General features: G+C 37.0%; 1 protein-coding gene across 1 annotated transcript in view; it reads right to left on the bottom strand.

Annotated features, from left to right (window-relative positions):
• P3H2 (prolyl 3-hydroxylase 2) overlaps positions 1–12,419 on the bottom strand; it is a 160,216-nt gene that overhangs the window by 26,713 nt on the left and 121,084 nt on the right. The window contains exons 2-6 of the mRNA XM_003792704.3: positions 8,483–8,635; positions 7,409–7,598; positions 3,010–3,141; positions 698–840; positions 279–368 (exon numbers count right to left, since the gene is read on the bottom strand). Coding sequence (XP_003792752.1) covers positions 279–368; positions 698–840; positions 3,010–3,141; positions 7,409–7,598; positions 8,483–8,635 — 708 coding nt within the window. The remainder of the gene's footprint in view (positions 1–278; positions 369–697; positions 841–3,009; positions 3,142–7,408; positions 7,599–8,482; positions 8,636–12,419) is intronic.

Raw genomic sequence — 12,419 nt, 5'->3', positions numbered from 1 at the left:
CATCCAGAATGTGGGAAAATAAAACAACTGTGGGGCAAATGAATCAGATACAAAATATTTCTACCAAATATATATGCTTTTGGCTTTGGACCTCAGTGATACAGACACAGTAAACGTCTTTTAAAGGGCATCACAGCTATTGAGCAGACATCTCCCTGCCCTCAATTTTTACCTCAAGGAGAGCATCAGAAGCTTCAACAAATGAAGAAGGGAAGTGAAAACATAAACCAAAATTCCACTGAATAGTCCATTTAATAAACATTTCCTCTTCCTCTTACCGGCTCAGTGTATGAAAATCCCAGACCCTCTGCAGCTGATTTTAACAGTTCAGCTTCCAGTTTGTGACGTTTCACAAACATCGCCAAATCCTGGAGAAGACAAAATAAGGAGGAAAGATTATTTAAATAACAGGCGAGAGAGAAAATAAAAGTTCAAGTAGAAATATTTCTCATTAGATAGTAACAAATGAGCTTATAGAAATATTCAGAGCTGCAAAAAATGTCCCCATCTCAACAGATTTTTCACAAGCGAGTCTGCATGAGAGAAATATGCTTCTAACACGAATAACTACAGTTTGAAATAACTGAGTTCTTGAACCTTTGCTAAATTGCTGGGTGTCTTTAAGAACCACATTATGCTTTCATCAGCTCTCTCAGAGTTCATGCAGAATAATTTCCTCTCATAACATTGGTCTCACCTCTCTGGCCTCAATGGACGTTGGGTCAACGGTATCATCGAGCAGACTCTCATAGTAATCCACATTGTCTAAGACATCTTCATCATCAGGGTGGCACAGGAGATAGGCTTTGGCACACTCCAAAGCTTTCACATACTCACCAACTGAAAGACCCAGGAATTGCAGCATTAGAGTTAGCTTAGGTCTGCCCTGAGGAGTTTCAAGGAGAGACTTCAACATGTCTACAGAGGTTGGCATCAAACATCAGCCCGAGGGAAGATACACTGCTAAGTAGGTAAACAGAATCAGAGGAGGGGCGTGATTTCAGGGGTTGGAAAGGTACTGCATCTTACCTGCAGTCTGCTCTGGGGCTAGTTGTTTTGCCCAAAATACCAGAAGTCTCTACCTGAAGATGTTTGTTGATCACTTTTAGTATGGGATACAGATAAACATTTTTTGTACTGAGTTTAAGTTAAATAAATATCCCAACAGTGATCTTGTACGATGACAATGTGCCAGTTTGTGCATAATGTATGGCTAATAGAAGTGATTAGAAAATGTTATCGCTCGTTGCTGCAGACTATGTAGTAAATGGGTACTTTTATGCAAAGTCCTTCATAGAGCCCCAAATGATCTTAGGGAACCTCCTCTCAGTCCTCCCTATACAACTCCAGCAACTCCAACAGTATCCAGATACTATAATAAACTAACAAGGCTGTTTCAACTATAAATCCTTTGTTATAGAAATATTTAGCTGTTATAAGAGGTACTTTTAAACACTGTATGCTTTGTTTTCAAACAGGTCACAGCATTAGATTTCTCTTAAAAGCATTAGATTTCTTTTAAAAGAAATTTCCTCCATATATGTGTATACATGTATAGAACACATATATAAACAAATATACACAGATACATAGAGGAAATTCCTATCTGGTGGATATATATGCTCTGATTTTTAAAAAGAATGATGAAAATAAGGCAACTCTCTCCTTTGCACTCCCTGCTCATGACTGGAACCCAATCTACCGCTTGTCATTGTTGCCAGGATAATGACTAATGTTTTGCTTTTGGAAAGGGAGAGTCTTTGCCAAAGTATTTTTAAAATGTTGGCTTGAGACTTTTTCTTATTATTATCTTAAAAGAGAAACATTTTCTTGACTACTACCTTCTATCCAAGGCAGCCTGATTCTGGAGCTACTGAGAAATAATAACAATGAACCAGAAATTAGGATCCATCCCTAAGTGAGGTGACGTTAAGCAAGTTGCTTCTTTACAAAATAAGGATATTAGACAATGTGATAGCTAAGCCCCGTTTCAGCAGTCCAAATGGTATTATTTGCTTTCAAACATCATAAAAAAGCTCAATCTCTCTGTGTAGGATAAAGGGAAATTAGAACTATATGGAGGTATTTATTTTCAACTCATACATTGGGGAATGTCTAAAAGTTTGATAATGTTCTGACAAGCAATGGAAAATGTCACCTATATGGAGGTAAATTTCATCTATTATAATTAAAAATGAATAACCCGCTTGACCCAGTGATTGTCCTTTTAGATGTTTATCCTGTAGATATGGTGTACAGATGTGAAATGACCTACGTAAAATGTCATCCATGTGGATGTCTCCAGTCATAGCAAAAAAACTGCAAACAATAAAACTGCCAAGCAATGAGAAGACACATGATGTAAATTATTGTACAATGATGTGGCAATATAAATAAAAAATGAATAAGGAAGATTTCTATGTACTGCTGCATTTAGGTGTAACCATATAAAACTACCAAAATCTGGATAGTTTTTGACCTAACAACATGGTAATTTCATGGGTTTAACCTATTAAAATAAACCTGCCATGGATTAAGAAGAGCAAATGCTGTAGAGAATAGTATAAATGGTATATGGTACCTTCTGTGTAAAAGAAGGGGAAATAAAACAGGTGTGTATTTGTGGTTTCTGTAAAACAGTTTGGAAGTGTGAATAAGAAATGAGGTTGTGGGGATAAGGAAAAAAGGGAGACTTTTTATATAGTTTTGGGTATCTAAATCTTGTGATTATGTTACTTATTAAAACTAATTTGAAAAAAATTAATTTAAACAATCATACAAAGTACCATTTTAGGAAAATTTTCGGGAAATTCTCGCCATGTTTAATTCTGTACCTGGCTCACTCATGGTTTTACCTTGTTCTCTTCCTGTCCTGAGCGGAAGTCATGTGAGGTGAGAGAGAAAAATGCATAACCCCCCACTGCTTTGAAGCTCAAACACAGAAAGCAGGGGACTAAATAACACCTATGTGATGACTGTGATGCTGCCCACACCCCCATGGGGCTTCACCTCGATAGTAGGCAAACTGCAGGTAGTCGTAGTGCAGAGGAAGGAAGTTCTCTATGGGCGAGAGGCGGCCGGGGCGCGTGGCGAGCTCCCGCACGCATTCGTGCTGACAGACCAGGACCTGCATGTAGTGATCTGGAAGACAAGGCCAGAGGCGTGGCCCTCAGTTCTTCTGAGAGGGCAAGCGCCTCCGTCAGAGCCCCTGCTACACAGGGCACTCCTCACCTCGGTAGAGTCGGAGAGCAAAATGAGGATCAGCATCACTCTGGGAAGGGGAGGCCTTTCTCCAAAGACGGTGGGTGACTGGCCAAGGTCATTAGAAGCAGAGGCCCCCACACCCTCCAGCTCACTGGCCTCCTCTATCTTGCCGGCTTCCCTTCCCACTTACCCTTTCTTCCACCTCTCCTGAAAGGGACAGAGGCCATCTCACCCCACCCACACCCAGCTGAATGTCAATTTTCTCATTTGACAACTTTGGGGCCCCTCTTTGGATACTCAGAAGGCCTGAGGTGCCCTGGAATCAGGAGTGCATGTTCAGATCCTGGTGAAGTTGAGGAACAGTTCAGAGAAAGGCATCTCCACATATGGGCAGAGTTCAGTTAGAGAAGTGAAGCAAAATGCTCTTTTTTCTGTTAACATTTCCAAGCCAAACTCTTTTAAACAAGCAATAAAAGCATTGCTCTTTACATCTATTTATTAGGAGTCTATCCTACTCGGTTATAAATGAGTCCATTGCATAGACACAGCATATTTGAATACTAGGGATTAGAGAAGGAGGGAGAAGGATTTGAACAGGCATTTTCCATTCTCTTTGCTCCCTTTCTTCTCTCTCCTAAACAGAGTGAGAGCCTGACATGCAGGGTTTTCAGGCCCCCTTTAGCTCTAGCTCATGTCTCATCAAAGCACAAGACAAGGGAACACAAGTAGCTAATGAACTGGGAAGGAAAAAGAAAACGCCTCCTACGTGTTGCCTGCACTTTGTTTTTCATCATGAAGATGGATGGGTTCATTCACACTCGCGCCAAGGGGCTTCCCTTGAGGAGGATGACCAAATCGACTTCATGGCTGTACAGTTGGATATCACTGCCTTATTTCAAAAGGTTCTCTGTTTAGTCAGGGTTTGGCTTGGATCTCCACGATCTTGCAGAGGGGCCCCAAAACACAACAGGAAGGAAGTGTGCATTTTCTGGGGATATGGGGGGAAATGCTCCAAGTTCATGTGACCTGACTCACCCGATCCTACACAGCACAGCTAAGAAAACCCCTAAAGTTAGGGTTATTAGCCCTAGTTGGGGCTTGTGAAGGAAAGACTGAGCTCTGTTTACTTATGTTCCAAATAAATACCTCCCTGTTTTATTTCTTAAGAAAACAACAAACAACCTTCAGCTGTTTTCTTCTACTTAACTGACACTTTGCATTCCACTGTATCTTCTAATAACAGTCCTTCTAATTTACAAGGGCAAGAAAAAGTGAAAGGTGAAGGTCACACCCACCAAGACTCAAAATGCGAATGACAATATCTTTAAAGCAGGATATACACAGCAGCAAAATGAGGACAGAATGATGTCCTTTAGCGCGTCATCAAGCACTGCTAGGAATAAACAGCTGCATTCAGGAGCCCTTTGTATTTTTCTCCCACTGAAATGTCTTTTCTAACTTTAAAATTTAAATATTCTATCTGTCTAATGTATCCTGTATTTTCAAAGCCTGTTTTACTCTGGATTTAGGACAATGTTGAACCAGACAAGAATTTACATCATGAGAATCATCATATTACCTTTTATAAGCTGCCCTTACCTTCATTCTACCTCAAGTGCTATTATGGAGTTAATACATTCTAATAATTTGGAGAGCCAATAGACTTGTGCGGAAACACTTTTAAAAATTCCCTTTTCATGAATTATGTTTCAAATTCCCAAGAAAACTTCCCAAATTTCAGGAATTGATAATATTTGGCTTAGATTTGAGGGGCTATGACACCCTTTAAAATAACTTTTCTTTATGGAAGTTGTGGCATGGACAGAGATAGTTGAGTTAAAAATTAAAGAACTCAGTTAAGAGACCCGTATTCTTTTCCAGCAACCAATGTGTTGTGGTGACCTTGAACAAATCACTGTATGCTAATCTGAGGGAAACCATCAGCTGATTTTCCTGAACCAGATTTAGGATGTTTGCCAAAACTGTGGCCATTGGTAGGAGCAGGCGTAGAAGAGAATGTGGGGGTGATGGCAAGGAACCTATGCCCACAAAACCACAATACAGTTGACTATGATAAAAGAAAAGCCTGCCCATTCCCAAATAAAAATTACACTCAGCAATTAAAAACTTAAACACACATAAAATTTATATTCAAATGAGCAGTGCTCAAAAAAATGCAAGCAAATGGATCTGACAGAAACCCAGGAAAACAAACACTTGGAGAGGAAATCTTTAATGATGTAGATAGTTCTGTTGATTTTAAGTCAATTGCAGTGATTTGGGGCATTGGGTGTGTCACAAATTGGCCATTTAACATATTTCAGTTTACTGATTTTTTTTAGTTCACTTCCCAGTCTGATTTTTGGTGGCTGTTTATATCTCTAATTAGCTCTGTAAAAAACCTTAACAATTTATGGCTTACATTCTGAAGTATTATTTCTCTTTTTTTTCCTCCCAGGCTAGTCAAGTGAAGCAGCGGGAGTGGAGAGAAAACTGTAACTGGTTGTGGATCAATTATTTGTAAACATCACTGCCTCCAGACCAGCCAAATTCTTGTATCCTCCATAATGTGAGGGATGGGCATTCATCAACCTGTCCATTTAACCAATGTTTACTAAATACCTACTATCTGCCACTGTCCGTACTTAGGCACTGAAGATTGAGTACTGAGCAAGATAGGGCTTAACATTTTGAAGGTCTGTAAATCAGATCAGAAAAGGAATGGAGGAAGCTGCATTGAAAATTAACTTCCTGGGGTTTGGTTTGAGCTACTAGGTGAGTACTGCTTTCTAGGGAGACAGAAAACATTGAAAGTTGGAGAGAGCCAATCGATTCCATTAATTTTCAGTTTATGGGTACATTAGTTGAATAAGCATTTTATGGGTACGTTAAGTTGTTTTTCATATATGTTTAAGTAGGAACACAATATATGGTCAAGAAATAATTGGTGAACATTTATTGTTCAAGAAGTTGCTTGCCTATTTTTCAATTATATAGAGCTTAACAATATAGGTATTAAATTCGGGAAAGCCTGAATTTGATTCTCAGCTTCACTGTAGTCACATGACTTAATCTCTATGAGATAAGAAACTCCTGATTTATAAAAGGGAGAGGAGAGTGAATAACAATAGTATCTACGTATGAAAGAATTAAAAGAGACATATAAACTGAGATATAAATATATAAACTGCTTTGTATAACTGCCACATATGTGGTGGTTATTATTGTTACTACTAATAATTAGGAAGTAAATTACTACTGATAATAATTTATAGGTTCTTTTTATACTGGAAGGATATTAATTCTTTATCTATAAGATACTTTGCAATATTTTCTATTTGTCATTTTTAGATCAGCTTAGTTTATAATATAAATTTGTATCATAAAGTCTACATAAAAGTCTTGCGTAAAGTCTACGTTTTTCTTATTTTTTCTTAATATTTTTCTTATTTTCTCTTATTATTCTTAGAAGAACTTTCTTCTTCTTGTATTATATAAATAACCTGCATTTCCTTCTAACATTTTTATTTTTTACATTTATATTATTAATACAAATATAATTTATTTGTGTGTATGACACAGAGCAGAGAATTTACTTCCTCCCCAAAATGGTTAAATAGCCAATCTCCCCAATTACTGTAAACAGCATATTACCTACAATTTCAAATGTTGCTTTGCAATGCATTCAATTCTTATTTTAAATGCTCATGATAAAATACTTTTTTAAATAACTGAAGAAGATTATACAAGTGTCCATTACATCATTTATAATAATGAAAAATTACAACCTCCTTAATATTCACTAGTAAAAATGTTGTCAAGTAAATTATGTTGTACCCCTTAAATACAAAATGTAAGTGCACATCTACTTACGTGAGAAGTCCACAACATATTGTTAAGCATAAAGTAAAGAAACAAAAAAGTTGAAAAGCAATATTTTTAGTATTGCCCTGTTTTTATAAAAATTGAAATAAAAATTATAAATTAATACACAAATACTTGCATACACATCTCAAAAATTTGGGGAGGACAGTCACCAAAATCTTAACTACAGAACTTTATCTATAGTAGATAGGGTAAAACAGACATATAAAAATTTTTCATTTTTACCATATATACTTCTGTATTGTGGGGATACTTTTACAAACTGCACATGTTATTTTTATATCCAGGAAATAAACAGAAGGAAAAAAATAAGCTTTACCTGCAATGGCTTCATACAGACCAGCTTTATACCCTAAATATTCATACTCTTCAAATCTCTGAGGCCCCTCACATAAGATTCGGCATTCCATATCCTCATTGAAATATTCTCTTAAAGCTTGTTCAAAATACTTGATTGCTGCCTCAAAGTCATCAGCTTCATAATATTTAATTCCTGCACTGTAACTCTCCTATAAAAAAAAAATTCAAGAAAAACAAAAGCATTTTCAATGAGCAGGATGTTGGCAGATTGGGAGTCAATGAGATAAGCAGAGTATGATCTCCTGGGATGCAGAAGAAGACTTATACGGAAGATGAAGTGCAACGTTTATGGCTTCAAATAATCACAAAGGAGAGAAGTCCTGAACAAGTAGAGTGCAGTGGGAGCAACAGCTTTTGTTTTCTTCCTCAGTACACACAAGACAGTAACTTCTAATCTCTCTTCCTATAGGCAGGGCCACATGAAAAGTGCAAGGCAACACCTGTGGGTGGAAGTGACGTCAACTTCCAGGCCTTGCCCAATTAAAAAAAAACAAAGGTCTTCTATCTCGTATCTTCCTCTCTTCTTCCTTTCTGCAATAATTCTGGAAGTCACATGTTGATGATGTTAAAACTCAGGGAAGAGAAGCTCTTTTAACATGCAATAAGCCACAGGACTGGGAACTGGAAAACCATAGAGTGACCTTGAGAAATTCACACGGGCTTCAAATCCCAGGTGTAAAAGAAAAGAATTGGAAAGGAACTGAAGCTACAGAGATTACAGATATTTACATGATTTTGTTTTCACTACCTTACACTGCTTTTCTAAGTTAATTGTCATTTTCTCTCAATTTTTAAATGTTTGTTTAGCTTTTAATGTTAGTTTTAAAAATTTAATTAAAAAATATTCTCCACATTTTGTCAGCTGTCAAAATTGTAATATTTTTTATCTGAAAACTCTGAAAGTATAAACACGTTACTGGAAATTGAGAATGGATTTTAGACATCCATTCATAAGAAATTGCCTTAAGTCACATGAAACTCAGGAGCACAGCTCCCTGTGGTGATGGTCGGGGCAGGGGTTCCCAGAGCTCACCATGTGTGGTTTGGCTTCTCGATCTACCAGTTGGAACACGTCAACACCAGCCATCGTCCTGTAATTCTCGATGTTCTGCTGCATTTCCATGTGCTCAGGGTTGGCCATGAAAAATGTGTGAGCTGCTTCCACTGCTTTCTCCATCTGGTTAAGCTATAAAGAAATAAAAGGGGCCAAATGAAGGCAAATTTTTCTAAACCAGACACAGAGAAATAAAGAGATCAGTCCAAGGTCTCAGAGCTTGAAAATGGCAAGTCAACATGCAGAAAGAATGAGACTGAACCTCTTTCACTTGCCATATACAATACCAACTCAAAATGGATTAAAGACGTAAATGTAGGACCCCAAACTATGACACTATTAGAAAAATACACAGGGGAAATACTTCATACGATTGGTCTGGGCAGAGGGTTATTGTTTTTGTTTGTTTGGTTTTTTTTTTGGATAAAACTTCATAATAGGCATTAAAAGCAAAAATAGACAACAAGTAAGATTACATCATCTTAAATAGTTTCTGCACAGCAAAAGAAACAATCAATGGAGTAAAGAGATAATCCTTAAGAGTAGGAGAAAATATTTCCAAGTTATACATGTGGCAAGTGGTTAATATCCAAAATATAAAAGGAACCCAACCAACTCAATACCAAAAATAAATAAATAAATGAAAGAATCCAATTTTTAAAATGGGCAAAAGACCTGAATAGATATTTCTCAAAAGAAGATATATAAATGGTCAACAGATATATGAAAAAATGTTCTATACCACTGATTCAGTATAATGCAAATCAAACAAATGGCCAACAGATATATGAAAAAATGTTCTACACCACTGATTCAGTATAATGCAAATCAAACCCACAAGAGGTATCACCTTATTCCAGTTAAAATGATTATAATCAAAAAGATGAAAGATAATAACTCTTGTCATGACACGGAGGAAAGGGAGTTTTTATACACTGTTGGTGAAAATGTAAATTGACTCAGCCATTATGAATGATTATATGGGGGTTCCTCAAAAAATTAAAAATAGAACTACCATATGATCCAGAAATCCTACTACTGGGATCCTACAAAGGAAATGAAGCCAGAATTTTGAAGACAAATCTGCACAACAATGTTTAGTAAAGCATTATTCACTATAGCCAAAATAAGGCATTACTCTAAGTGATCGTCAATGAATGAACGAGTAAAGAAAACGTGGTATATATACTCAATGGAATGCTATCTAGACACAAAAATAATGTAATCCCGTCATTTGCACATCACTAACCTGGAGGACGTCAGGGTAACTGAAATATGCCAGGAGGAGAATGACAAAAAAGTCCATCTCATAGAAGCAGAGAGTAGACTAGTGATTCAAGGGCAGGAGAGGGTGAGGTGAAGAAGGGATGAACTGAGGCTGGTCAGGGGTACAAAGTTACAGGTAAACAGAGGGAATAAGTTCTGGTGTTCTACTGCAGGGTGGACACAGTTCACAATTACATATTGTATATTTCAACATAGCTAGAAGAGAGGATTTTGAATGTTTTCACCACACAAAAACAATAAATGTTTGAGCTGATGGATTTGCTTATCACCCTGATTTGATCATTGTACATTGTACATCAAAACATTACACTGTACTCTATAAATAGGCATAATTTTTATGCATCAATTAAAAATAGAACAAAATTTTAAACAAAGTTAAAAGAGTGAATTATTCCAATGCATAAAAGCGGCTCAACACAGCACATAAAATACTCTATCACACTCTTTTAAGATATTGATTCTCTTAACTTACAGTTTTTATTTCCATTAATGTAAAAAAAATTTTTAATAACTACTGCCTAGACACTGTAATCTCCTCCTAAACCTCTTAATACACTGTTCTCCATGTAACAAGCAATGATGCATTTTTAATAAAACAGTATTAATTTACTCAATTTAACACATTTTAACATGTACTTTAGTTATTGAGAATATCTACAGACAGATCTATTTACCTCATATCAGAAAAATGAATATTCATATTAATAGTCTTTTCCATGATAAAATTCAACATATGTTCAATTTATTTTAAATTTTAAAAAAAGGAAAACTCATTATTATTGAACATGGAAATATAAGACCACAGTACAGCATGTAAGATTCAACTGGGTTTAATTTTGACAATCTGTTGATTATAAAAAAAACAGAAGGAGGCAGTGGCTCTTGCCTATTTTCCTAGCACACTGGAAGGCCAAGGGAGCAGGATCACTTGAGATCAGGAGTTCAAGACTAGCCTAAGCAGAAAAGCAAGACCCCATTTCTACAACATATAGAAAAACCACCCAAATGTGGCAGCATACATCTATAGTCCCATCTACTAAGAAGGCTGAGGTAGGACCATTGCTTGAGCCCAGGAGTTGGAGTTTGCAGTGAACTATGATGATGGTACTATATGCCCTACCCTGGGTGACAGAGCAAGACTGTTACTCAAAAAAAATAAAAAACCACAAATGAAAAGCAAAACAAAGAAGTAGTAGGTACACAACTCCCCAGTCACTGTAGTCTGGTGATATATAAAGAATCAGCTCTTCAAACAACCTCATTTATCACTGGGCAAGCGATATGAACAGAACCTTCTCTGAAGAAGACAGAAAAATGTCCAACAAACACATGGAAAAACAGTCATTATCCTTAATTAGCAGAGAAATGCAAATCAAACTACCTTAACACATCACCTAACCCCAGTGAGAATAGCCCACATCACAAAGTCTCAACGCTGCAGATGCTTGTGTGGATGTGGAGAGAAGGGAACACTTTACACTGTTGGTGGAACTGAAAACTAATACAGCCTCTATGGAAAGAACTATAGAGAATCCACAAAGTATCTGATGATCCCACAAACCTATCACTAGGTATCTACCCGAAAGAAAAAAAATCATCTTATCATAAGGACATTTGCACTAGAATGTTTATCACAGCTAAATTAACAACCTCCAAGATGTGGAATCAACACAAGTGCCTATCAACACATGAATGGATTAATAAATTGTGATATATGTACACCATGGAACAGTATTCAGCCATAAAACAGATGGAGACTTTATATCTTCTGTAGTAACCTAGCTGGAGTTGGAGAACATCCGACTTAGTGAAGTATCACAAGAGTGGAAAAGCAAGTATCCAATGGCCTCAATTCTAATATGAAACCAGCAGATGACAAATACACACTCACACAAGAGAAAAACATAATTAAACTCAAGCAGGTTGCGGGGGGTGGGGGGGGGGAGAGGGAAGGAAGGAGGAGGATTGGTGTGCTCTCACCTAATAGGCCCAATGTAAGGGTATACGGGTGAGGGACTCTACCTAACAAACACAAACAATGGAACCTAATTTTCTGTACCCTCCTCATAGTAATCTAAAATTAAAAAATAAAAAGAATAAGCTCTTACCACATAAAACATATATTGCCCGATTTTAAGACTTGGCATCCTTAACTTTGCCTAATAATAGTGAAACTTTCCCTTTCATCACTTAATTTGCATATTCTTACTTATACTGCTGGTGGTATTGGATTTTCCTTCCATTAAATCCTGCCTGAAGTTAGCTCTCCACACCACTTATACCTTTGTCCTCACTTCTGTGCTCCCAGAATTATTTTGTCAAAATAACTAGTTTCAGATCTGGCTTCTTTGCCAGTTTAATTTTCTCAATTTCTTAGACGCCAAAACAGATAAATATCAATTATATGGACACCTACACTGTGACAATTATAAAGGTCTAGAGAAAATCACAGTCAGTTCTAAACTACATGTGGATTCACATTTATTTCCAAGTGAACCTGGAAAAAGTCATTTAAACATGTATGTTTCAGTTCTCCCTTAAGAAAACATGCTCCGGCTCGGCGCCTGTGGCTCAAGAGGCTAAGGCGCCAGCCACATACACCTAAGGTGGCGGGTTCGAATCCCCAGCC

The sequence above is a fragment of the Otolemur garnettii genome, unplaced genomic scaffold, assembly GCF_000181295.1.
Source record: "Otolemur garnettii isolate 467f Iridium unplaced genomic scaffold, OtoGar3 scaffold00060, whole genome shotgun sequence".
NCBI lineage: Eukaryota > Metazoa > Chordata > Mammalia > Primates > Galagidae > Otolemur > Otolemur garnettii.
Note: the sequence above shows the minus strand (reverse complement) of the source record. Positions and strands in the feature narration are given on the sequence as shown.